At 38.1% G+C, this 25,753-nt stretch overlaps 2 protein-coding genes across 3 annotated transcripts in view; one reads left to right on the top strand and one right to left on the bottom strand.

Moving 5' to 3' along the window:
- YIPF7 (Yip1 domain family member 7) overlaps window positions 1-1,411 on the bottom strand; it is a 29,785-nt gene extending 28,374 nt beyond the window's left edge. Inside the window, exon 1 of the mRNA XM_081084075.1 lies at window positions 840-1,411. The gene's annotated coding sequence lies outside the window, so the exon portion shown is untranslated. The remainder of the gene's footprint in view (window positions 1-839) is intronic.
- Window positions 1,412-1,835: 424 nt separating this feature from the next.
- Window positions 1,836-24,288, top strand: GUF1 (GTP binding elongation factor GUF1). 2 transcript variants are annotated; one of them, XM_081084041.1, is made up of 17 exons: window positions 1,836-2,177; window positions 4,831-4,942; window positions 5,091-5,239; window positions 5,512-5,592; window positions 6,956-7,033; window positions 7,252-7,335; window positions 10,605-10,669; window positions 12,668-12,871; window positions 14,458-14,597; window positions 15,707-15,830; window positions 16,591-16,723; window positions 17,567-17,710; window positions 18,814-18,947; window positions 20,037-20,138; window positions 21,003-21,122; window positions 23,172-23,208; window positions 24,023-24,288. In XM_081084041.1, exons 1-17 carry the CDS (start codon window positions 2,013-2,015, stop codon window positions 24,158-24,160), a joined length of 2,010 nt encoding a protein of 669 aa, XP_080940167.1. In that variant the 5' UTR covers window positions 1,836-2,012; the 3' UTR covers window positions 24,161-24,288. The 2 variants fall into 2 exon arrangements, with proteins under 2 accessions (XP_080940167.1, XP_080940168.1); XM_081084042.1 differs by lacking the exons at window positions 1,836-2,177; window positions 4,831-4,942; window positions 5,091-5,239; window positions 5,512-5,592 and having other exon boundaries at window positions 7,004-7,033; window positions 7,256-7,335.
- Window positions 24,289-25,753: the final 1,465 nt, after the last annotated feature.

Below are 25,753 nucleotides of genomic sequence, written 5' to 3'. Positions count from 1 at the left end.
AAACAGAGCTAGCTCTTCATGCGCCACACACCCACTCACTGGCCTGATGGGAACGATGAGCAGCATGACACAGTGGAGCATGGAAACGAATAGGAGAGCTACTATCAGCACTTATTCTTATGCAGTGAGAACAAAAACATTACGCCTTACGACTGTAGTTTACACGTTTATCCTGTACTCTCCCTGTTGCTGAGGCTTTATCTGGGGTGTTTGTGAGGTCCTCCAGGCAGTGGGCGCCCACAACTTGGAGAGGTTGAGTGGTGCCCATTTTCATCCCTTCCCTTTTGTGTGTGTCTTTTTAAAAAAATATATATTTTATTGATTTTTTACAGAGAGGAAGGGAGAGAGATAGAGAGCCAGAAACATCGATGAGAGAGAAACATCGATCAGCCGCCTCCTGCACATCTCCCACTGGGGATATGCCCGCAACCCAGGCACACGCCCCTGACTGGAATCGAACCCGGGACCCCCCAGTCCACAGGCCGACGCTCCATCCACTGAGCCAAACCGGTTTCGGCGTGTGTGTCTTTTTTAAAATATATTTTTATTGATTTCAGAGAGGAAGGGAGGAGATAGAAACACCCGTGATGAGAGAGAATCATTGATCAGCTGCCTCCTGCACGCCCCCTACCGGAGGTCAAGCCCGCAACCCGGGCATGTGCCCTTGGACCAGAATGGAACCTGGCACCTTTCCGTCCACAGAGCTCTATCCACTGAGCCAAACCAACGAGGACACCCCTTTCCTTTTGTAGGACCACAAGGTATCATGAGTGCCCTTTAAATGGAGTTATGTATTGGATCTCCTTAACCTAAATTTCCCTCACAATATGCACACATACCTTCGAAGTCAAATTCAGAGTCAGAAGACAGGTGAAACGAGAAGGCAGTGGATTAGAAAAAAACACATGAGCAGGAAGTTGACACTAAAAATGGGTAGAGTTTGCCCTGGCCGGTGTGGCTCATGGTTGAGCGGGGACCCGCGAACCAGGCGGTCACTGGGGTGATTCGGGGTCACGGCACATGCTTGGGCCGTGGGCTCCATCCCCAGGGGGAGCCATGCAGGAAGCAACCCACTGATGTTTCTCTCTCTCCAGTGTTTGTATCTATCCCTCTCCCTTCCGCTCTCTCTAAAACACCAATGACCATTAAAAAGTATTTTTAAAAGTCAGCTTTCGGAAGTTCATTCTCTAACAAAGGTGCCAGTAGCGATCACTAGTGGGTCGAGTACTGTCCAGTCACGACTTGGAGCAGTTCCAGGGACCGACGAGGAGAAACACAAAGGCCGACGGGACGTCCCACAGCTTCTGTCTCCGCCCTGGGCTCCGAACCCCAGGTCTCGCGGAAAATCCCACGGGCGCTCGTGGGAGACAGACGCTGGAGTCGGCATGCAGGCCTCATTCCCTCTTACCCTTCCCGTCCGCCTTCCGTAGCCCAGCTCTGCCCTCTGCCAGGCAAACTTGTGTCGAAGTGACAACTGACAGACGATGGAGACAGCAGGGCAAGCAGAGGGTAACTTTCCCCACCTTCACTTCCGGCCCAAACCTTCCTAGGACACACTGCAGTCATTTTACGGCCGGTCTCCTTTCAGAAGCGCTAAGATATTAGCGATGTCACTGACAACATAGACTTCCACATTTTAAAAACAATTACAATATTATTTTGCTACGGGGTAGAAAGCTAAATCCGAACGCTACGCTGAGAACATAGTGAGAACTGATCTGGAGAGCTTCCCCTCACCGGACGTCCTGGCGCCCCGGCGCCCTCGCGCAGAGGCACGCTAGCGTCGTGACGTCGTCCGACGTGCGGACGTCGGCGCGCGGCGCTCAGTCTACGGAGTTCCGGCGGATACACCGGTTGGGCGGTGCTGCCCAGGCACCTGGTCCCCTCGGTTTCCGAAAGTGTTTGGATCCTGTTCGCCGCCCCTAACGCGGCGTCTTGGAGGAAACCGAGCGGCTGGCGATGTTCCTAACGCGCCTCGGGACCTTCCCCTGACGCCTGCGTCGCCCGGGGGGATGCGGATCCTGGCGGGTCGGGGCTGGTGGCGCGGACGCGCGCTCGCGGCGTGGGTCACCTGGGCTCCGGGTCGGGCGCTGACTTGGCCTCCGGGCGCGCGGACCGGCGGGGCCGCTGGCGACTCCTGGGCTCTGGACAGGCTCTGCAGCTCTGCCGCGCGCAAGGTGACCGCCGCCTCGGTTCTGGCCAGCTCCGTGTGGGAAACCGGGAGGGAGCTTCCCGAGGGTTTGGAGGCGGGAAGGGCTTCCTAGGACTGACGGCCTGCCCACGCGGGTGGCGACCCCGCGAAGGAGGCGGAGCTGGCGCGAGCGCTGCTGTGGTTGCTCAGCTCCCGGCCTCTCGCCGGTGACCTTGGACCAGTCACTTCCCGTGTTGCCTCCTTGATGATGCCGGTAGCTCAGTTTATGGGAGGCGGTGAGCTAGACGCTTGGCATCTCTTACTTTCCTCCTAAAATCCTGCCGAGGAAGCTCAGGCAGCGGTTCCCAACCCGTGGGTCGCGACCCCTTTGGCGGTCGAACGACCCTTTCACAGGGGTCGCCTACGACCATCCTGCACATCAGATATTCACATGACGATTCATCACAGCAGCAGCATTACAGTCATGAAGTAGCAACGAAAATAATTTGATGGTTGGGTCACAACCCGAGGAGCTGTGTTTAAAGGGCCAGAAGGTTGAGAACCACTGTCAGCTAGGGGGCTGTCAGTTTCCTTGAAATGCATTAGCCCTGCGACCTGGGCGAGCCCCTCGCCGCTCCTGTGGATGCTGCTGCATCGACGACCTGAGACACGAATAAAACACGTGGAATGCCCGTTTGTGAGGACCGCGCGAGGGAAGGCAGAGAGTTTGTAGTCCGCTGCCTAGAATGTAAGCAGTGCGAGGCACGCCCTGGCTTCGGCGGTGTCCTTGTGTTTTACCGCAGCCGGAGCGAAGCTGTGTCCGTCGGGCTCTGTCCTTGTGGTTGGAGATGGGGGGGTGGCGGGGAGGGGGGGGGGGTTGGGGGGTTTGTGGGGGGGGGGAGAATCTGAAAAACGACGCTGTCCGATAACCATGGGGAGAGAGCGTTCAGACGGGAAAGTGAAGTGACTGATTGCAAGTTATGAGTAACTGGGGGAAAAAAATAAGACTTAACATTAGCCAGTTTTCCCCATTTCTAAAATGACTGTGGAATTTATTTTATTTATTGTTTTGAAAATATATTTTATTGGTTTTTCGCAGAGAGGAAGGGGGAGGGACAGAGAGTTAGAAACATCCATGAGAGAGAAATGTCGATCAGCTGCCTCCTGCACACCCCCCACTGGGGATGTGCCCGCAACCCAGGTACATGCCCTTGACCGGAATCGAACCTGGGACCCTTGAGTCTGCAGACTGACGCGCTATCCACTGAGCCACACCGGCCAGGGCATGACTGGAATTTAAAAGGAATTTGTGCCCGCAGTTGAAAGTCCTTAAATATGGCGAGGGAGGGGCATCCTGGCAAATCTAAACAGTCAAAAGGTTACTTCTGTTTAGCCCACGCTTGTGGAACAATTTACACCAACCTAAGAACAATGAGGGGAAAAAAGGTATTTAATGTTCAGTTTAAAAACTAAACGAGGATTTGTTTGCCTTATCAGTACAAGACTCGCCAACAACGGAGACAAAATTAATATTAAACTTACCGGTGTGTCTCTTGAACGGCGGGGAAGGGATCATACAGGGCAAACAGATCCGGTGTAGTTTTTTGTTTTTTTTTTGCAGAATTTCTTGCAGGCATAGTTGCACCGTTATTCTCTTTCTTGGAGCATTCATAACAAGGAAACTTAAAGCTCATAAGAACGTTGTATTTCATTGTAATTTCATGGCACTTTTGGGGGAGCTGATTATAAAATAAACTGACATATTTTACTTGGATACCAATTTGTTCAGCAGTTTGTAGTGAGTCCTGGTAAAAATTTAAGAAGATGTGGGAACTAAACGTCGGGAGTTGTATTTTAAAATAGTTTTGAATTTTAAGATAATAAATAGGAGTTCTTTTTGCTGATGTGACCTTTCTCCCTCTTCAGGGAAGTTGCTGAGTAACAAAATTGTATCTAAATTAAACTTTTGAAGATTCTATTAGGAGCACAGATTTTTAAATAGACCTAATTGGTAATTAAATGTGTGATGCAGGCAAAGGATTTCATTTTTATTCCCCCCCCCCCCCCAGCTTTTCTATAACTATTTTTTTTTTTTGGCCTCAAAGAAGTTTGTTAGACTCTGTGTTCTTAGCAGTTCATAAGTTCTAGATGTCTTGTGTTCTCCAGCTATGAAAATAAATTCAGTTTCTCCTTGACCCTCCAAGTCAGTGGTTCTCAACCTTGGCTGCACATTAGAATCACCTGGGAATCTTTTCAAAATCCTGATTTCTGGGCCTCATCCTCTGGAAATTCTGTTTCTTTGTTACTAATGTTGTGGCCCCACCCCATAACAAAGAAACAGAATTTCCGGAGGATGAGGCCCAGAAATAAGGATTTTAAAAAGACTCCCAGGTGATTCTAATGTGCAGCCAAGGTTGAGAACCACTGCTCTAAGTGGTGGAAATACTATTAAGAACTTTTATTTAGTTGCGTAGTCACCTTTGACAGTAAAACATGTTTAATAAGTCTTAATTCATTGCTTATGAGTTTAACTATATGTGACTTTATTGTTAGGGGAATAAAAGATATAAATAATATAGATGCGATGAGTGAAATTTTTCAAAGAAGAATATTAAAAGAATATTCTTTGAATCACTATACTTGTTTCATATTGTATGAAATTTACACTCATAAATCTAATATTTCTCCCTCCTTTCCAGGAAAAAGTTGACATGTCTAGATTCCCTGTTGAAAATATTAGAAATTTCAGTATCATTGCACATGTGGATCATGGCAAAAGTACTTTAGCTGACAGGCTCCTGGAATTAACAGGTATTTTCATTTCATATTATATAGTTAATTGATGGCAATGAATAATTGATTGTTGCTTTTACCATGCTTTTTATATTTTGTTTTAATTTTATATGCTGTATTGTTTCTTTTTAAGAGTCCATATAAAATTATGAATTTCTATTTATAGGGACAATTGATAAAACAAAGAATAATAAGCAAGTTCTTGATAAATTGCAAGTGGAACGAGAAAGAGGAATCACTGTTAAAGCACAGACAGCATCTCTTTTCTATAATTGTGAAGGAAAACAGTATCTTTTAAATCTCATCGACACACCAGTAAGTTTAATATTAATTTTGTCTCCGTTGTTAGTGAGTCTTGTATTGATAATGCAAACAAATCCTTGTTTAGTTTTTAAATTGAATATTAAACACCTAACTTTGTTTTTTGTTTTCTCATTGTTCGTAGGTTAGTATAAATTGTTTCACAAGCGTGGGCTAAACCGAAGTAACCTTTTGTGTACTGTGGAGTCATTAGATTTGCCATAATGCCCCTCCCCCTAAAAAACTGTAGCTAACATTTAGAGGTATCAATATGTTTTGTTTCTCAGGGCCATGTTGATTTTAGTTATGAAGTATCCAGGTCACTGTCTGCTTGCCAGGGTGTTTTACTGGTGGTTGATGCAAATGAGGTAGGTACCTTTAATTTTATATCATGTGACATACTGTTTGGTTGTTTCAAGATGTTTTCCTTAAAATGGGTTTTGGAAATACAATTTTTGTGTTTGAAAAAAATAAGATTTATTGTTTTACTTAACCAAAATCTTATGTTTTGGTCCTGTTAATTTGAAGTTTATTACATTAAAGTATTTTTTTGAAATTCATTTGTTCATCTTTTAACATTTTTAAGCCGATCAGAGAAATTGTCTAATTGTAGTTTTTGTTGAAATAAGTCAGTTACATCCTACCAAAAAAACCCCCTCAATTTTTAACAGCTCTTAATCTGAGTGTTCCATATCAGTTTTTAGCAGATGTTGAAAATAAATCTTTACTTTTGAGGTCATTTTGGGTGATTTTAAGGTAATAATATGAGAAGTGTTAAGTTTAAAGAAACATACTAATAACATTACCAACTTCTTTTGTGTTACAAACATACCATATGAACATAGTAACTAAATGACCATATAGGAATTACAATATGCTATGTAAAATAAGCTTTTGCTATACTGTTTATCACAAACTTTTCATTCAAAATCCAGAGGAAAGTCAATCTCTACCTTATATACAAACTACTGGACTTTATAAACTGTATCACGCAGCTGCCCCATAGAATAAAAGCCTAATATGCTAAGCGTCCGGTCATCCAGTCAACCAATCAAAGCGTGATATGCTAATGATATGCTAAGGCTGCTCAGCTGATGCTCTGACGGGCACTGGCCACCAGGGGGCAAACAGTCGACTGGTCGACCAGCTGCTATCACGTGCACTGACCACTAGGAGGCAGACAGTCAACCTGTCGACCAGTCACTGTGATGTGCACGGACCACCAGGGGGCAGATGCTCTGACCCGTAGGTTAGCTTGCTGCGGGGGTCTGGCCGATCAGGACTGAGCTAGACGAGACGAGCCCAACACGCCCTGGAGCCTTCCCATGGTCTCTACCCAGCTGGCCAACCTCCCGCATCCCTCCCTGGCCCCCATCGCGCACTGGTGGGGTCCCTTGGCCTGGCCTGCGTGCTCTCGCAATCCAGGACCCCTCGGGGGATGTCAGAGAGCAGGTTTTGGCCCGGACCCACTGGTGCATGAGGCCTCTAGTACCTATAGTAGGCTTTGATGACTTGAGGGTCTGTGTTTCACCTTTGTGTCTCCAAGCCTAACATAGTCCCCTTTAATAAATGCTTCCTGAACTGAAAGGAATTTCACAGAGAATATCCAGATGCATGGAAGTATAGGTACCATATTTTGTCTTATACCTCTGCTTTTGGTGAAGATGTGGAATGGTCTTGAATTATAAGTTTGTGATAGATGCTAGAAATCCTGTGCCTTGATTTTTCCAGGGTATTCAAGCCCAAACTGTAGCAAACTTCTTTCTTGCCTTTGAAGCACAACTATCGGTAATTCCAGTTATAAACAAGGTAATTACAGTGACACAAAAATGTTATTTATTTCTTTACTTTGTAAACCATGCTTATTAAATTTGTATTGCCTGTGCCTAGATTATTTTAATACTTTTGAAAGAAAAATCATAGTGGGGTCAGTTTGCTTTTAACTATCTCATAATGCTATTTAGTATGAAATACACTTTATTTGTGTTAAATTAAGACATAATGAATTCTTTTTTTTTTTTTTTAAGATAGATTTGAAGAATGCTGATCCTGAAAGGGTTGTAAAACAAATTGAAAAGGTGTTTGATATTCCAAGTGATGAATGCATTAAGGTAAAATACCTTTATTTCAAGACTTGGTTATAATTTTGAAAATCTGAGATAACTGGTCTAAGTGAAATTTTAGAGTTTTTGATAGCCCATCATTATATCATGTTTTTATCGTTTTACCAAGTTCTTTTCACTAATATTTCATTTGATCCTTACCAAAAATTCTTATTACATGGTTAGGACAGATAGGAATTCTTGTGATACAGAAGAAAGAACTGGCTCAAAGATTTTAATCACTTTCTTAAGATTACAGATCTAGCTACCTAATATATGCCCATTTTGCCTCTATGGAAATATTTTCTTTGAAGAGCATGTTCAAACTAATTTTAAGGCATTTGTATGTTTTCTTGTAATTGAGAAATAACTTCTTTCTCTATATAAAAGAGCTAGCTATGGTAATAATTGTAGGATAGATATTATTTATGTCAAAGTTAATACTATATTTTAAATTTGAATTTTTATTTATTTTTTTAATGTACTTTTATTGATTTCAGAGAGGAAGGGAGAGGGAGAGAGAGATAGAAACATAGATGATGAGAGAGATCATTGATCAGCTAGCTGCCTCCTGCACGCCCCCTGCTGGGGATCGAGCCCTTGACTGGAATCAAACCCAGGACCCTTCAGTCCACAGGCCAACACTCTGTCCACTGAGCCAAACTGGCTAGGGCTAAATTTGAATTTTTAAATGTACTTTTCAATGCTGTTTTGGGTGTTAAATAGCCACAGCCAAACTGCAGTGTTACATACTTTGTAGTAAGTATGTCAGTGCAACACTATAACATTTAGCTTCCACTTTTACTGAGTGGTAATGTGAATTTATGAGCGTATGCATTCTGGGACTTCCAGGAAGTGTTAACTACATAGTGACATTTGTGGTCATACGTTCACAAGAAACTAATTAGACCATTTACTTCATTTTTCTCCAGTTATGTTAAGCTACTTTGTTTATAAGCATAGAAAAAGCATATAGTTGGATGCATTCACAGTGGGGGTTTTACCATCTGCTTATAATAGAGAATAGAAGGTGGTTGAACAGTGATTGTAAGTAATAGAGCTTGGAGTCTCAGCTAGGAAATGAGGGAGTGGAGGATTAATGGATAATTTTTAAAAGTAGTCCATTCAATAAATTAGAGGTTGTGATTTTGAAGGATTATTTAAACATACTAGAACATAGAGAAGTGGTTCTCTTTAGGGTTTAGTTTTGCCCCCCAGGAAGCATTTGGCAATGTCTGAAGGCGTTTTTTGTTGGCGGAAGTGGGGTTGCTGCTGACATCATGTTTATAGATGAGATTTCATGGATGCTGTTAAAACATCCTATGATGCACAGTATATGCTCCCAAACAGATTTAGCCCAAAATGTCTTCATTGCTGAGTTGCAAAACTGATGTACAGGAAATTTGGAAGATAGGAGGTGGTATTCAGGAAATGCGTTTTGAAATCAAGATTTCAGAGACAGTCCAATTACTGATAATGGTAAAGGTCATTCATGCACATGTATTTTGAGTCTTTTGCTTTTTCAGTGTGAGAACAATAGTAATAATATGCTTATAAGTTACCTGCGTGCCATCCACATATAGTGTTTATTCTACCTACCAATAACCTTGAAACTTAGGCAAAATATGAATGATTATTCATCAGATGAAGAACTTGAAGATCAAAGAAGTATGTATGTGTCAAAGTCCACTGCTCTTTCAACATCATAATCAGAATACTCTTGTAATTTAATCCAAGAGTCATAAAAACACCTAACTGTACTGGGAGGACATTTGTCAGTATCCTATCTAATAATAGACAAATATGGTACAGTGGGGCTTGACTTACGAGTGTCCCGACTAACGAGTTTTTTGAGATATGAGCCATCTCTCGGCAGATTTTTTGCTTTGAGTTGCGAGCTAAAATTCGGGTTACGAGCCAGCTTCAGATACCCCACCACTAGTTGGCGCAGCAAACGTCACAGTGAACGCCACAACATCAGCCCAGCATCACGTGTCTCACTTGTTCACTTTTGATTTAACATACGAGTAATTTGAGTTACGAGCTCCATCACAGAACAAATTAAACTCGTAAGTCAAGGTGCCACTGTAATTGACCATACCTTCTCTACGCCTCCCATTGGCTAATCAGTGAGATATGCAAATTAACCCAACCAAGATGGCGGCCGGCAGCCATGCAGCTGAAGCGAGCAGGAGGCTTGCTTGCTCCAGTGATGGAGGAAGCCAAGGTTCCTCGCCTGCCACAACCCGGCTCTGAGCTCTGAAAGCAACAAAGTTTCAATTATAGAAGCTAAACAAACCCCAGATACCTGCTTTCAGCAGTCCGTTGGCCTCAGAGCTGGAGCGAGCAGGAGCCTGGCTCTCAGCTCCAATGACTGCAACAAAGTTTCAATTATAGAAGGTAAATAAATCCTAGAATAAAAAGAAAAAAAGGAGAGGCTGGGAGCTTCAGTCTCTGGCCAGCCTGAAAATGGCCCTCAGCCCCTCACCCAGACTGGCCAGGCACCCCAGTGGGGACCCCCACCCTAAAGGGGGTGTGACCAGCTGCAAACAGCCATCAGCCCCTCATCCAGGCTGGCCAGGCACCCCAGCGGGACCCCCACCCTGATCCGGGACACCCTTCAGGGCAAACCAGCCGGCCCCCACCTGTGCACCAGGCTTCTATCCTATATAGTAAAAGGGTAATATTCAAACTGACCCTAACAGCAGAAAGACTGGGAATGACTGGTCACTATGACACACACACTGACCATCAGGGGGCAGACGCTCAATGCAGGAGCTGCCCTCTGGTGGTCAGTGTGCTCCCACATGGGGGAGCTCTGCTCAGCCACAAGCATAGCTGACGGCTTCCAGTACAGCAGTGGTGGTGGGAGCCTCTCCTGCCTCCTCAGTAGAGCTAAGGATATCCGACTGCAGCTTAAGCCTGCTCCCCACTGGTAAGTGGACATCCCCTGAGGGCTGCCAGAGGGATGTCTGATTGCCAGCTTAGGCCCAATCTCCTGGGGAGCAGGCCTAAGCCAGCAGGTGGTCATCCCCTGAGAGGTCCCAAACTGCGAGAGGGCACAGGCTGGGCTGAGTGACCCCCCACCCCCAGTGCACAAATTTTTGTGCACTGGGCCTCTAGTACTATATATTTGTGCTTCCTTCTACGATGATCTTCAAACAAATTGATAAGTGTTAGAATTCTTTCTTTATTGTGATCATAAAGTTCTGTCATCAGGATAGAAAAAAGGTGGAGTTTAAATTTTAAATGTTGTGTTTTTACACATATATTTTTAGATTTCTGCTAAACTGGGAACAAATGTTGAAAGTGTTCTTCAGGCAGTCATCGAAAGAATACCCCCGTAAGTCTTTTGCTATTTCTGTACTGTTTATTTTTAATATCACAAAAACCATCTATTTGATCTGTTATTTTAGCTTAATATATGTGGTAAATATACTCCTGTGGCGAAAGAAAATAAATATTTAAATTTATTTTTAGTAACATATAGAAGGCAAATACAGTATAGAAAAAACGATGACAGGGATCTGTTCTTAACAATCATTGTAAGAAGGAGACTTGAATATATTAACAATTATTGTTCTTTGCTTTAATACTGAACAAATATATGTCATCAGTTTTATAAGTATTTTAAATCAGTCATTTATATAAAACTTGAGGTTAAATTAAAACTACTATGTGTACTGGTTAATAATGTGGATCTTTTTCAATAGATGGAGTTACACATATGTTTATATATATATGTGATTTGATATGTATGCTATTTTGTTGTATTGACAACAAGCTTCAAAACTTCATATGTCAAATATGCTGAAGGTGTTAACATCATAGATATTTTTACACTTAAAAATGTTGAATTTCGTGCCCCAAAGAAAGAGCATTTGCAGGAAGTTATAATTCATTACTTTATTTTGAAGAAAAGTGCTGCTGAATACTTCGGGAAGCTTATGGTGAACATGCTCCATCTCAAGATACTGGTTTAAATGCTTTAAAAGTGATGATTTTGATGTGAAAGACAAAGAACGTTCAGGTCAACTGAAAAAGGTTGAAGACCAACAATTACAAGCATTATTGGATGAAGATGCATGTCAAACTCAGAAGCAGCTTACAGAAAGATTAAACGTTTCTCAGCAAACAATTTCCGATCATTTACAAGCAATGGGAAAGATTTTAAAGGAAGGAAAATGGGTATCATATCAACTGAACGAAAGACAAATGGAAAACCAAAAAGTCATCAGTAAAATGTTGCTTCAATGGCACTAAAGAACGTCTTTTTTGCATTAAATTGTGACTGGTGATGAGAACCCCAAACGCACAGAATCATGGGTTGATGGTCCACCATCAACATCGATACAAGGCCAAATTGCTTTGGAAAGAAGACAATGCTCTGTTTGGTGGGGTCAGGAAGGTGTGGTGTATTATGAGCTTCTAAAACCAGGTGAAACTGTTAATACTGATCGATATCGACAACAAATAATCAATTTGAACCGCTCTTTGATCGTGAAATGACCAGAATGTTCCAGAAGACACAGCAAAGTAATTCTGCTTCATGATGACGCACCATCACACACTTCAAAACCAGTTAAAGACACATTAAAAGATCTTGCCTGGGAAGTATTAACCCACCTGTTGTATTAACTAGACCTTGCTCCTTCAGATTACCACTTGTTCTGAACGATGGCACATGCACTTTGAGCAGCACTTCAAAACATATGAAGAAGTGAAAAACTGGGTCTCTGCATGGTTTGCCTCAAAACAAGAAAAGTTCTGCCCTCGCTGATTTGGCTCACTGGATAGAGAGTCAGCCTCAGGACTGAAGAGTCCCGGATTCGATTCCGGTCAAGGGCATGTACCTTGGTTGCAGGCACATCCCCAGTAGTGGGTGTGCAGGAGGCAGCTGATCGATGCTTCTCTCATCGATTTTTCTAACTCTATCTCTCTCCCTTCCTCTCTGTAAAAAATCAATAAAATATATTAAAAAACAAACAAAACAAAAAAAACAAGAAAAGTTATATTGAGACGGTATCCACAAATTACCTGAAAGATGGGGAAATGTGTAGCTAGCGGTGGACGTTATTTTGAATAAAGCACTTTTGCTGTTTCTCTTGAAATTATCATGTTTTCTTTGATTACAAAGTCTGCATTATTAACCGTACACCTGGTAATATAAAAGTAGACATTACACCTTATTTTATAGGAAGATCTTATGTTGGCTGTCAGTCATCAACCTTTCTTCAGTACTAGAATAAAGTAAGCATAGTATTTGAGTTAAAAATAGGCACTTTATTATTAAGATTTTAATTTACTATGTCTGTATTTACTTTTTACTTATTTTTAATAGTCCTAAAGTGCATTGCAACAGCCCCCTGAGAGCTTTGGTATTTGACTCCACCTTTGACCAGTATAGGGGTGTGATAGCCAATGTAGCATTATTTGATGGAGTGGTTTCAAAAGGAGATAAAATTGTATCTGCACATACTCAAAAGACATATGAAGTTAATGAAGTAGGAGTTCTGAATCCTAATGAGCAGCCAACTCATAAACTGTAAGTAATACACATTAGTAAATAAGTACAATACACTTATATGTCTATCTCATTCTTTCTCAACTTGATATACTTAGATTGATCCCAATTTGAAGACTTGGGAAAAAAACCAAAACCTGGTTATCTAAAGCACCTATCTAGTGAATGATCTTTTGAAAGGAATCTAATGTGTGAAGGATAATAATCTGATATATTTTTATTCCTTTTGACTAGTCATAACTAATTTTGTGACTCAGTGCAGATAAGGATTCTATATTGATGCATTCGTTGAGACAGCGAAAGACAGTTCCTTCACCCATGTCTATATTCATATCAGGCATCTTTTTGTTCTTGTTGTTAATCCTTAGCTGAGGATATTTTTCCCATTGCTTTTCAGAAAGAGAGTAGAAGAGAGAGAGAGAGAGAGAGAGAGAGAGAGGGAGGGAGAGAGAGAGAGAAACAAACATTGATGTGAGGGAGACACATTAATTGGTTGCCTGCTGCACACCCTGACCAGGGGCAGGGAGCAAACCCCAAACCCAGGTATGTACCCTTGACTGGGAATCAAAACTGAGACCCTTCAGTGCACTGGCTGATCTCTAATCACTGAACCACACCAGCCAGGGCTTTTGACATTTTATTTTTCATAATTAAATTTTTCAACCTAAAAGTAATGAAGAAAATTTCATAATTCTTCTCTTGAGTGTGGAATTCATGATAGAACTTTGATTAACTAGAATTCCTGCATGTGGGGTTAGCAAGGTAGTTGCACTGGAAAAACTGAATTCTGAGTTCGCTTTTAAATATTTAATTCTATCAGTACTCTAGGTCACCTAGTTGGAGCTTTCTATGGTCTTTGTTTCCTTATTTGTATAAAAATTAAGATATTGAACCACGTGACTATATGGATCTCACTTGATAGTTTAAAGTTGTTTGTCTAAATCTAGCACATTTTGTTCATTACATTTTTATTTGAGAGTCATAAAGTAGTTTATCTTAATTTTACTCAAGTATTTCTAAAGTCTTTCTAAAGTCTCTCTATATTCTACCATATATATTATATATTGATCATTAATTCGGTGTGTTATGTAGATTTGCTTTTTAAAAACAAAACAAAAAACCCAAAAAAATTAAGCTAAAACTCTGAAATCTTTAGATTTGCTCTTTTTCTACAAGAGGAACATCAAATAGATGTCAGATTTGTTGCGAGTTCACTTTTTTCTGCTTGTTTTTTCTTTTTCTTCTTTAAAGCGTATTTGTAAAACAATACACTAATAGTGTTTTAATACTACAAGAAGTCTTTTATGTTTCTGCAACGTATGTTATGTTTCACGGTGTTTACATTATATTTAGCTAGTGTTTAATATGCAAGCAAAAGTAGGCAGAGTCATGTAAAAGGCCCTGAGCTTATTGTTGGTAATGGGGTTTACTGTAAGGCATGGAGTATTCTGCTGATAATCCTTAGAGTTCAGAATTGATACGTAGCACTTAGTTTCCTCATGAGGTTTTGTTTGGAAAGTGATCATTTCCTGGGAAGGTAGAGCTTATTTGAGTATGCACTTGAAACATTAAAGGAGTAAATATTTCCATATAATAATTTTATTTAGATATGCAGGACAGGTGGGCTATCTGATTGCTGGGATGAAAGATGTCACTGAAGCACAAATAGGAGATACATTATATTTACATAAGCAACCAGTGGAGCCCTTGCCTGGGTTTAAATCAGCGAAACCAATGGTATTTGCAGGTGAGGAGATCACAAAGTCAAAGGATGAGGGTCAACTTATTCTGTCAATTGAAATAAAATTTACTAGAAATGCTCATTTTAAATAACAGCTAATTCCAGCATATTCTTTTTGGTGTGTGTGTGTGTGCTATTTACATATTAGCTAATTTCATATGTATAGTAAAACGTTATGTAGGAGATAATTTCCTCAATTTTTTTAGGACTTCTTAAGAAACAAGTTCTCTGATATATGAAAGAGCATAGTAATATGAATTTCCTACTTATTTCCTTTGCAAATCAGGTCATTATATTTGAAATCTTTTTCTAATGAGTTTATTACTGGGTACCTTCCCTTTAGCTGGCCTTTCTTTAATATTGTACTAGTGTAGATATGGCAGAGAATAGTGTCACCTCACATATATATAACTTTGCTACCTTTTATGACTGTGTGGAATTACAGATATTTGAAATAGGAAGACCTGATTGAAGATCATCAAGTTGCATCCAGTCCTTGTTTTTCTCCTTTAAGTATCTCTCATTGCAAATGATGAACGTTTTTGATCCCCATGGTCAGGCAAAATCAATCATTTGGCTTTTGAAGGACTTGAGAGTTGAGGACTTGAATTGTCAGATGAAAGAGAATCTGATAAATCAGTAACTTTGTAGTTTTTGTTAGTGAGTTGAAAAAAGCAAAATTTATCTTTGATTTTAATGGATAATCTGCCATAGAGAATTCAGAATTCAGTGTACTTTTCATTTCTCCTCCTGTTTTTTATCTGTTAATGTAGTCTCATTTGTGGTTGTGGAATGACTTCTACTTTTGTTTTCTGAAATAAGCACAATGTATTTTCCTAGGTTGGTTCTTTTTAGTTTTCCTGACATTTTTGTAAAATCATAAAAACATCACTTTAAGTATGAATCCAGTTATAAATTCATTAAGGCTATGAAACTTGCTAGATACTTTAAAGTCAGTGTAACTTAACATTTATAGTTTTTTTTAGCAAACAGGTATTTTGGTGAGTGAAATATAAGTTATTTAAAAGCTGACTAATTGTGATCTTGGAAGCATTGGATATTTATTCCTTTGGCAGCTTTTCACATGTGATAATTAGAAATTCTTATGTCCTCAGGAATGTACCCTGTGGATCAGTCTGAATATAATAACCTGAAGAGTGCTATAGAAAAATTGACCTTAAATGATTCCAGTGTGACAGTCCATCGGGATAGTAGCCTTGCCCTAGGTGCTGGCTGGAGGTAAGATTCAACTACATTGTACCGTTCCATGTTTATTGAAAGGTAAAGTTTAAATGGTTTCTTGCTTTGGAACATTTCTGAAAATAAACTCATATTAGTGTAAAGTGAAATAAAACAATATCTGCCTATTTTACGCTGTGGATTCATCTTCCATAGGTAAGTTTTATAGCAATCTATACTAATAAAAGGGTAACATCTTATTAGACCGGACATCCTTCCAGACAAAGCCACGGTGGCAGGGGCTGAGGCAGAGGCGGTTAGGGGTGACCTGGTCGGCAGGGGAGGGCGGTTGGGGCAATCAGGCTGGCAGGCAGAGGTGGTTAGGGGTGATCAGACAGGCAGGTAGAGTGGTTAGGGGTGATCAGGCAGGCAGGCAGGTGAGCGGTTAGGAATCAGCAGTCCCAGATTGCGAGAGGGATGTCCGACTGCCGGTTTAGGCCCAACCCCTGCGGGCCTAAACCGGCAGTCAGGCATCCTCCAAGGTGTCCCGGATTGGAGAAGGTACAGGTCTGAGGGACCCTTCTTACCGCCCGCCCCCCCCTGCACGAATTTCGTGCACTTGGCCTCTAGTTTTAAATAGAATACCAATGGAAAGCTGGAATCTTACTTAATGAAATTACACTAACATGTAATTATGATGTGAATCGCTTGAATGACTCTTATGATACCACCCCTTCCCCACAAAGTAACAATATATTCATCAAAGAAAATAGAGCCTATGAGACATAAACATTTTGGAGTTTGGTTTTTTTCTTCCCAGATTGGGGTTTCTTGGACTTTTGCATATGGAAGTTTTCAACCAGCGACTAGAGCAAGAATATAATGCTTCTGTTATTTTGACAACTCCTACTGTTCCATATAAAGCTGTTCTTTCATCAGCAAAATTGATAAAGGTACTATTGTGAATCAGATAAAAGGGAAAACTAAATGTGTGTATATGCATATGCGTGTATGCAGAATGCAAGAGACACTTTGTACACCATTAGCAGACTAGCTATTAAAACTAAATATTTCTTGATTAATAGTAATAAAAATTAAATTATCTTATGGTTAATGATGGAGAACCTACGTGAGAAATAATTTATGGAATCATTTACTTGGTAAAATAACCACATTATCAATACTGATCTGTTACTGAATTGGGAATGAAAATATTGTTCTAAATCCAGTGCAAGATGATGAATATATTTTTGGTCTTAAGTAATTTTATTACAAATGAAGCAATTCATTCTTACCTGGTGTAAGAATGAATTAATCTTATTACAAATGAAGCATTCATTCTTACCTGGTGTAGGAAATTTTAGATTTTAAGTTAATGATAGGGATAATACTGTATTCTATCTAAGGGGCAATCTGTTTATTTTAAAGAAATATTAACTTTGACAACTTTAAGTATTTTCCAACAAAATTTAACTGAGGAAACTGATTATAATGCCTTATAAGGGGTAGAACAAAATGTATTCTTACATCATACTTTTTAAAATTGTACATAAAATTGTGTTTAATAAATGTGAATCACCAGAATATATAGCTTAATAATATTAAATGATTACAATTGGAGGACTTTTAAATCTAAAACACATTAAGATAATATTCTACTCTTTAGGGATGCCATTGTTTTTATTAATTACAACACATTCAATAGCAAAATAAATTCTAGCATACTTTAAATTAAAACATGGTTATTGTTTATTCAGATTTCATTTTAATTATTGGTGATATTTCTTTATTTTTAGGAATACAGAGAAAAGGAAATTACAATAATCAATCCTGCACAGTTCCCTGATAAATCAAAAGTAACAGAATATTTGGAGCCAGTTGTTTTGGGCACCATTATAACACCAGATGAATTTACTGGAAAAATAATGATGCTTTGCCAGGTATAAATGTAATACTGTTTAATATAAAAGTAAATTTTTGTCCTCTCTAGCAGTTTTGAAAGATTTCTCTCTGTGGAGCACATTGAATTTTATAATAAATTTTCATACATAAATAGAGATATTAATATTTATCTAGATACATGTGGATATAGGTACATATGTACTTTAAAATTCATTTTGAGCCTGGTCCAGTAGCTCGGTTGGTTGAAGCATCATCCCATACACCAAAAGATTTTGGGTTTGATCCTGGGTCAGGGCACATACCAGGTTGCTAGTTTGATTCCTGGTTGGGGTGCCTCCAGGAGGCACTTGATAGATGTTTTTCTCTCTCTCTTGCTGTCTCTTCCTCTCTCTATCTTCTCTCTGAAAATCAGTTAAAAAAACATATCTTAGGTGAGGATTTAAAAACATTTTTTATTTTAAATGAGCCCAAAGAAAAGAAATTTGATGCTTATTTGTCCTGAGTAGATAAAAGTATAATTTCTTTTAGACTTGTTGAGTATTTGATATTGATTATAGTTGAAATGTAATAGTAATAGTTGACAGACCTTTTATTGGACGGTATTTTCCATTTTGCTTTAGTCCTCACCACATTGCAATAAATGATTTATACCAAAAACTGGATATAATCATGGTCCTCAAAAAAATACCTATTTGAAATACTCTGACATGTATTAGAAAGAACTCTAAAATGATGACTAGTGGACTGAAATTTTAATTGTTATCACAAACTATATTATAGCTTTGGTCAGTCACTTAATTTCCCTCGTCTAGGTTTCTTTCTTTATAAAATAAGAAATTAGAACTTCATTTGTAGCTACATTTGACATATTATTAAATTAAGTACTGTATGATTAAAAAAGATAAAATTGTTAAATACAAAGACTAAAAGCTTTGGTGTATATTATAATTGAAATACAAAATGATTCTCTATATTATAAATATTGCTTGCAAGTTTTTACTAGGCATTAAAGAAATATTCCTTCATTTTGTCCACTCATCAGCATTAAGGAAATATTTTCATTGGTAATTGGCATCTGTCTGTATTTCAAATCATCATTCAAATAGGCGATCATTAAACACATTTTTTTCTGCCCTTTTAGGCTCGAAGAGCAGTTCAGAAGAATATGGTGTTTATTGATCAAAACAGAGTTATGCTTAAATATCTCTTACCTTTGAATGAAATTGTGGTGGATTTTTATGATTCTTTGAAATCCTTGTCTTCTGGATATGCTAGGTAAAAATTTAATGGGCAATTCAGGTACTTTAACAGTTGTGTGTGTTTTAAATATTGACCAGCAAGAGTATCTTATTACTCTTCATATTTTGCCTACCACTTAACATGGAATCTTTCGTACAGTAAGTGCTTAAAGATGTTTGTTGAAGAAAGAAAGGATTTTAGGAACACTTTAGGCAATAATCTGGTTTTAGAGAGTATTAATATCAATCACCCTGCAACCGTCATGGTTTAGAAACCAAACATTTGCAGCTGTAGGTACCAGCTTGTTTTTAAATTATGACAATAGAAATATATATGTTCTTGTCCATTTGGAAAGACATGTAGGCATAATTGAGATGTTTTTTCATTAGACTGCTGTTTTATAAGTTAAACCTGTGTTTTGATTAGCATGTAAGCTTTGACTATATTATTAATATTAATATTTGACACTAAGTGCTTATATGTGCTAGACTCTGTTGTAACACTTTTTAGATACAGTTTAAGTGCTTTACATGTATTAACTCATTTCATCCTCACAAAAGCCCTGTGAAGGTTCAAACTGAAATCCATAAGTCTCATTTATTAATGGCTCTCTGTCAATGCCACAGCATTTATTTAAGGGGAAATAGAAAACTACACAGAAAATCTTATGAATCTGAGAAGGATCCATTAATATATACTGTTTACAGCCAGCCAGTTGCTGGGAGGGAACATTGGAAAGAAGGTGACATTTGCCTTCAGTGACCCATTTTCCTAGCCTGGCTTACTAGTTTTTTTTCCTTCCCCCTTTAGAGCATGCTCCCCTGCCTTTGACCCTCATCTCACAAAGTAAAAAGGTGATGAAGTCTGGCCCTGTCTGGGTAGCTCAGTTGATTGGAGTATCATCTGGATACTCCAAGGTTGTGGGTTCCATCCCTGGTCAGGGCACTGTAAAAAAAAAAAAGATGAGATTTGTTCCTTACTGTGATCATTTAGATTCATTAATCTGGAATGTATAGGTAACATTTTGATGGAAAGTTAAATCTTTGGGGGGAGGTATGGTAGAAAAAAAGATGTTTTGAAAAGAAAAAGAATGTAATCTATTACTTGAACATTTTTCCTTGTTAGTTTTGATTACGAAGATGCAGGCTACCAGACTGCAGAACTTGTAAAAATGGATATTCTACTGAATGGAAATATTGTGGAGGAGCTGGTAACTATTGTACACAAGTAAGTAGAATAGAAACTAATCATGAAATGTGAAAGTAACCACTGTTGACATATTTTTATTTAGTTATTGGTTGCTCTATTTGACAGCTACATTTTGTAAATTTAAAAGTAATTAATTAAATTTCCCTGTACTAGTTTTTGTTTCCATTCTTTTTCCATGATTCTCTTTTCAAATTGTTAAAATATAAAAGGAGACTAGAGTTATGATAATTCAAAAGATTAGTGTCCTGGGAAGAAATGTTTCCATTACCATGTAAGATGAAGTAAAAGAAATTTTTTTTTGAATTTTATGATAGGTGTAGAATTGAGAATAAAAAGTTTTTCCCTTTCTAAGAAATTTATAACAATGAAAAATGAAATACCCCAGATGTTCAAGAAGTAGTGGATTGATTAAAATAAATCATGGAGCACTCATATAATCTCTGTTTTAAGTCATTAAGACTAAACTGTAAATTACTATTTAGTGACATGAAAATGCCTATTAAGTAAAGTGGTAGAACAAACTATAATCTGAACTATAAAAATCAAATCTGTAGAAAAATGACTATAAGGGCATATGTTTAACACAAACATTCCAATATGTTTAACAGTGGTTTTGTATGGGTGAAGGGAAGGGCATTAAGAATGGTTTTTATTCTCTCATGTATGTTTTTTATATTTTCTGTAATCATGTTATTTTTGCAATAATCACAGAGTAAGTGATAATTTGTGTTTATGATAAATGATTTCCATTTGAACCTCTTTAAGGAATCTCCTTTACATTGATTGATTATGCATATGAACTAGAACATTACTTAAACATTCTTTTTTTTTTTTACTTAAACATTCTTACTTAGTATAAGTAAACAATTTTCTCTGATTCAGAGACAAGGCACAAACTGTTGGCAAAGCCATATGTGAACGTCTGAAGGATTCTCTTCCTAGGCAGCTGTTTGAAATAGCAATCCAAGCTGCTATTGGAAGTAAAATCATTGCAAGAGAAACGTGAGTTGAATTCATTTTCGTTACTGGTGGGTTTTAGAAATGATATACCCAGAAAATGAAATGTTGAAAAATTTAACTTCACATTGGCCCAAGCCAGTGATTTTCAACCGGAGTGCTGCAAGACTTTTTAAAACATGGGAGCCTGGCTGGCGTGGCTCAGTGGTTGAGCGTTGACCTATGAATCAGGAGGTCCAGGTTCCATTCCCTGGCCGGGCACATTCCTGGGTTGCAGGCTTCATCCCCAATGTGGGGGTGTAGGAGGCAGCTGATCAATGATTCTTTCTAATCATTAATATTTCTGTCTATCTCTCCCTCTCCCTTCCTCTCTGAAATCAATAAAAACATATTAAACAAAACAAAAAATGTAATACATAACTATTTAGTCAGGGGCACTGACCTCTTTTCCCTTAAGATTGTCAAATAAAAAATGGATAACAGCCAACACAATAATAGCCATCTGGTGTAAGTGAATCAAAAGTAATCCTTTTTTTGTGTGTGTGAGATCGGCAAAAAATTCACTTTTTGGTGTGCTGCAGAATTTTAGTGATTAGTTTATGTGTGCCATGAGTTGAAAAAGGTTGAAAATCACTGGCCTAAGCTTTATTAGTACTTATAGAAACATTAATGTCTTAATTCCACTAATTTAAGTGATTGTTACTTTTAATTATATAACACTTTGGGGTGATATTATTCACATGTATTAATAAAATATATATGGGTTGGAGGAATTGCTTAATTTTTACTTATTTTACTGAATGATTATTGAGTTTCCTGGGTAAAGTTTTTATGGTTTTATCCCTTCAAGTAGATTATAAACTACTAAGAACTGAAACTAAAAAGGTTTTGGAGATATTCTTCCAAAAGACAAAACTAAGTTATGATTTTTACTAGAAGCATTCCTCGGAGCTAATCAGGTTGTAAATCAGAGAGGTGAGAGAGGAATGCTAATCTCATGTTAAGCTTTTGCATTCTATAATACAGACTTCACATGTGATACCGGAGACATGGAAGATAGGCTAATTTGTATAGGAAATTGGTCTTTTTCACTGTACATGATGTATAAATCAGAGCATTGAAGAAGCTGCTCTGCTAGTAACAAAAAGTACAGAAAATATCGTGCGGTGATTCCCTATTTCCCCCCCCCCCCTTGATTGAATAATTCTGGGAAATCAGAATTATCTCCTTACATGGAAATCCCTATTCAATTCTTGTTTAACCCAAACCTAATGTATTAGTGGTGGTGAAATACAACCATGATTTTTATATAGTCTTGGAAACAAAGTTTTGCAATGAATTTAGTTTTCTAACACCATTTTTCTTTAGAGTTGGTTATTCTGTGTTTCGTGAATACCTAGAAGTTAGATAGAAAGGAGTTGACAACCTGGGAATATCCTAAAAAGTGCAATTTAGATAGTTATCAAGCATAAGGATGCTGAGGTAGACAATAAAGAAAATACAGATTTTTATGTTTTATGAAATACATAAAAATGGAGCTATTTTCCAATTTCTTACTCTCCAAGATTCTCAGCAACATTACAGAAATGATTAGTTTATAACTGCTTGGATGGATATATTAAAATTTAGTTCATCCTAATGTGGTAAACAAATGTATTGTTCTTTATATTCCTAGTCACTGTTGACTCACATTAGGTGAAATTAGTAATGAAATAATAACCATTTGTAATTAATTTTTTTGAAAGTAGAAGTGGTAGTGTTTTTAGGTTGAGTGAGAAATGACCTTATATAATTCTTATAATTAAGGTCATACCATGCTTGAATTTGGCTTCATCAATGCTACCCACAGTCTGGACCTTTTTTATTCTTAATAAACTATATGTTGGTACTTCCGTTGAATTCATTTTCTATTTTACCTTAAATATATGAAACTAAAACAAGAGTATTTGAGCTATCTAATTATTTAATTATGGCAGTTTTACATAGGTCTGACCTGATCATTTAAATCTTTAATAAAGAGGAGACTTTGAGAATAAAGTACTTTTAAATAGTATAATGAAGTTATGTACTTATACAACATTTTCTCTTTTACAGTGTGAAAGCCTATAGGAAAAATGTTTTGGCAAAATGTGTACGTACCTACCTGTATTCTGCTTTGTTATAATAGTTCTGCTTTGAGTTTAAAATTAAGGGGGTATACATATATTGGTTTCCATTGTTGGTTTTAAAATACCCTTTTATTTCATCTCCAAGTTGTTTTTTAAAATTGGTAAATTTCAGCTTTACTGTGATTGCATATTCATTTTGATTGTGTTCTTAAATATTTTTTATCTTATAAAAATTTCCTTATGTAGAACATTATCTAAGAAAGTATTTTATAACATGTTTGTTGATCTAATTTTATAAGGAAAGATTTTGAAGAAAATGTCTAAATAGTGGGAAGAGTATGGGATTGAAATCCACTCTCCATTGTTTTGCCAAGTTTGCTGCCTCATCTATTTAAAAAAGTATTCTTAGCTCAGTTATTATGAGAATCAAATGATAAATACTATTTCTAAACCCTTTGCATAGGGATTGGTACATTTATGCCTATTTAAGTTTCTATATTAGGCTACAGCTATATGTAATAATCCAAAATTTCAAGCCTAGAATCAGTAAGGAGATTGATAGTTCTTCCTTGACATGGGTAATGTAGTACTGGGTGTCCTTGGGGATCTTCATCTCCATCCAAAAATAAATAAAGCCTTAATCATTCCTAAAGGCAGTAAGATTGGGGTCTGCTAGGAAGAGGACTAGAGAGGTGCCTTTACAGATGTCTTCCTCATGGACTCATGGATAATAATTGTAAGGTTGTTGTAAGGATGTTTTATTGTTGCATTGATGTAATTATATGATTATTTTTCTGTGGAGTGATCTGGACTTCCAATTTTTAAAATATTTTTCAGTATGGTGGTGACATTACCCGGAAAATGAAGCTTTTAAAGAGACAAGCAGAAGGAAAGAAAAAACTGAGGAAGGTTGGCAACATAGAAGTTCCTAAAGATGCTTTTATAAAAGTTCTGAAGACACAAACTGATAAATAATTGGTGTGAAAATATAAGGAATTTTTTTTAATTAAAAGTTGTGTGTCCTTTAGTTTTTCTTGTAAGTTTGTAATATGTTGACAACAGAATGAAAATTATAAAATTTGCTTGTTACTTTCAGGGTTTTCAGATATAACCATTTGGCTTTTCTTTGAAGGGTACTGGTAAGTGGATAAGAGCTTGGACTCTGAAGGCATATCGTCTGGTTTCAAATTTCTGTTCCACCACTTACTAGCAAGGTAAATTACTTACCTCTCTTAGTCTGTTTACTCTTTAGTAAGATCAGGTTAAACTATACTTACCTCTGTAGGTTGTTAAATGAGATAATATGGTGGAAATACTCAGAAGAGTGCATGGCACATAGTAAGCGCTCAGTGAATCGTACCTATTTTGTTTTCATGCACACTTTTTCTGACACTAAGAAGGCCCCATACTTAAAAATCGATCTAATTCAAGACCATGGTAGAAATATTTTCAAAGTCACCAAAAGTATCAATTTGTTGTTAGCTGGATAAATTCAGGTGATATATATGAGTCAGTTATTAAGTAAAGTCACATAACATACTATCTAGATGTGCTCTAGTTTTTGATAAAATTTTTGACACTGGATGGTTTATGTACAGGGTGAGGCAAAAGAAGGTTTACAGTTTTTATGGAAAATAATACCATAATTATAAATAACTAGAGGCCCGATGCATAAAATTCATGCAAGAGTAGGCCTTCCTTCCCCTGGCTGCCGGCACCCGCTTCCCTCTGGCACCCCTGGGACCCAGGCTTCCCTCGCAGCCCTGGCTTTGTCCAGAAGGTCGTCCAAAGGATGTCTGGTCTAATTAGCATATTATGCTTTTATTATAGATAACAAGAATAAACTCACGTAATCACAACTGTAAACCTATTTTTGCCCCACACTGTATACATCTAAGTTAAAATAAGGGTAGGGCTGTCTTATTTTTGATCATTGAAATGCAGTTGTGCAAAGTCATAGGGGTTTGGTATCAGCAGCAGCTGTTATTAATGGCAGTTTAATAATTATTGTCTAGATTTCATAATTGAGACTGAGCTTTATTGCTTAGTAGTAACTTACTTGAGGTCACACAGGCGGTAAATGGCCATCTTACTTCAAAGCATGTTTCTACCATGTTGACTCAGTCAATGAGCAAACCAGAGGGCAGGTTATATTCCTGTAGGTAAAATACAGTCGGACCCTTTAACAATGCAAGGGTTAGAGGCACTGATCACCTGCAGTCAAAAATCCATGCTTAATTTAAATTGGCTCTCTGTATGTGCAGGTTCCAGTGCGTTTAACTGGGGGGGTCAGTTGAACTGTACAGGCTAATTGAAAAGAATCTGCTTATAAGTGAACCTACCCAGTTCAAACCCCGGTTAAGAGTCACATGTAATTTAGCTATTGATTTTTGTCCTCTTCCTTGACTGAATTGGTTGAGGTAAGTATCTTTGAGGGATAAGACTATCAATTTATACCATGGCTATTACATGATAATTTTAAGGTAGTGGGGATTTACTGAAAATTGTATATAAGGGTTAAAATAACTTGTGATTTAGTCCTAGTTAAATTAGCTCAGATATCTCGCC

The sequence above is a fragment of the Myotis nattereri genome (genome assembly GCF_964212035.1).
Source record: "Myotis nattereri genome assembly, chromosome: 1".
Taxonomy (NCBI): Eukaryota; Metazoa; Chordata; class Mammalia; order Chiroptera; family Vespertilionidae; genus Myotis; species Myotis nattereri.
This window is presented reverse-complemented; position numbering and strand designations above follow the sequence as displayed.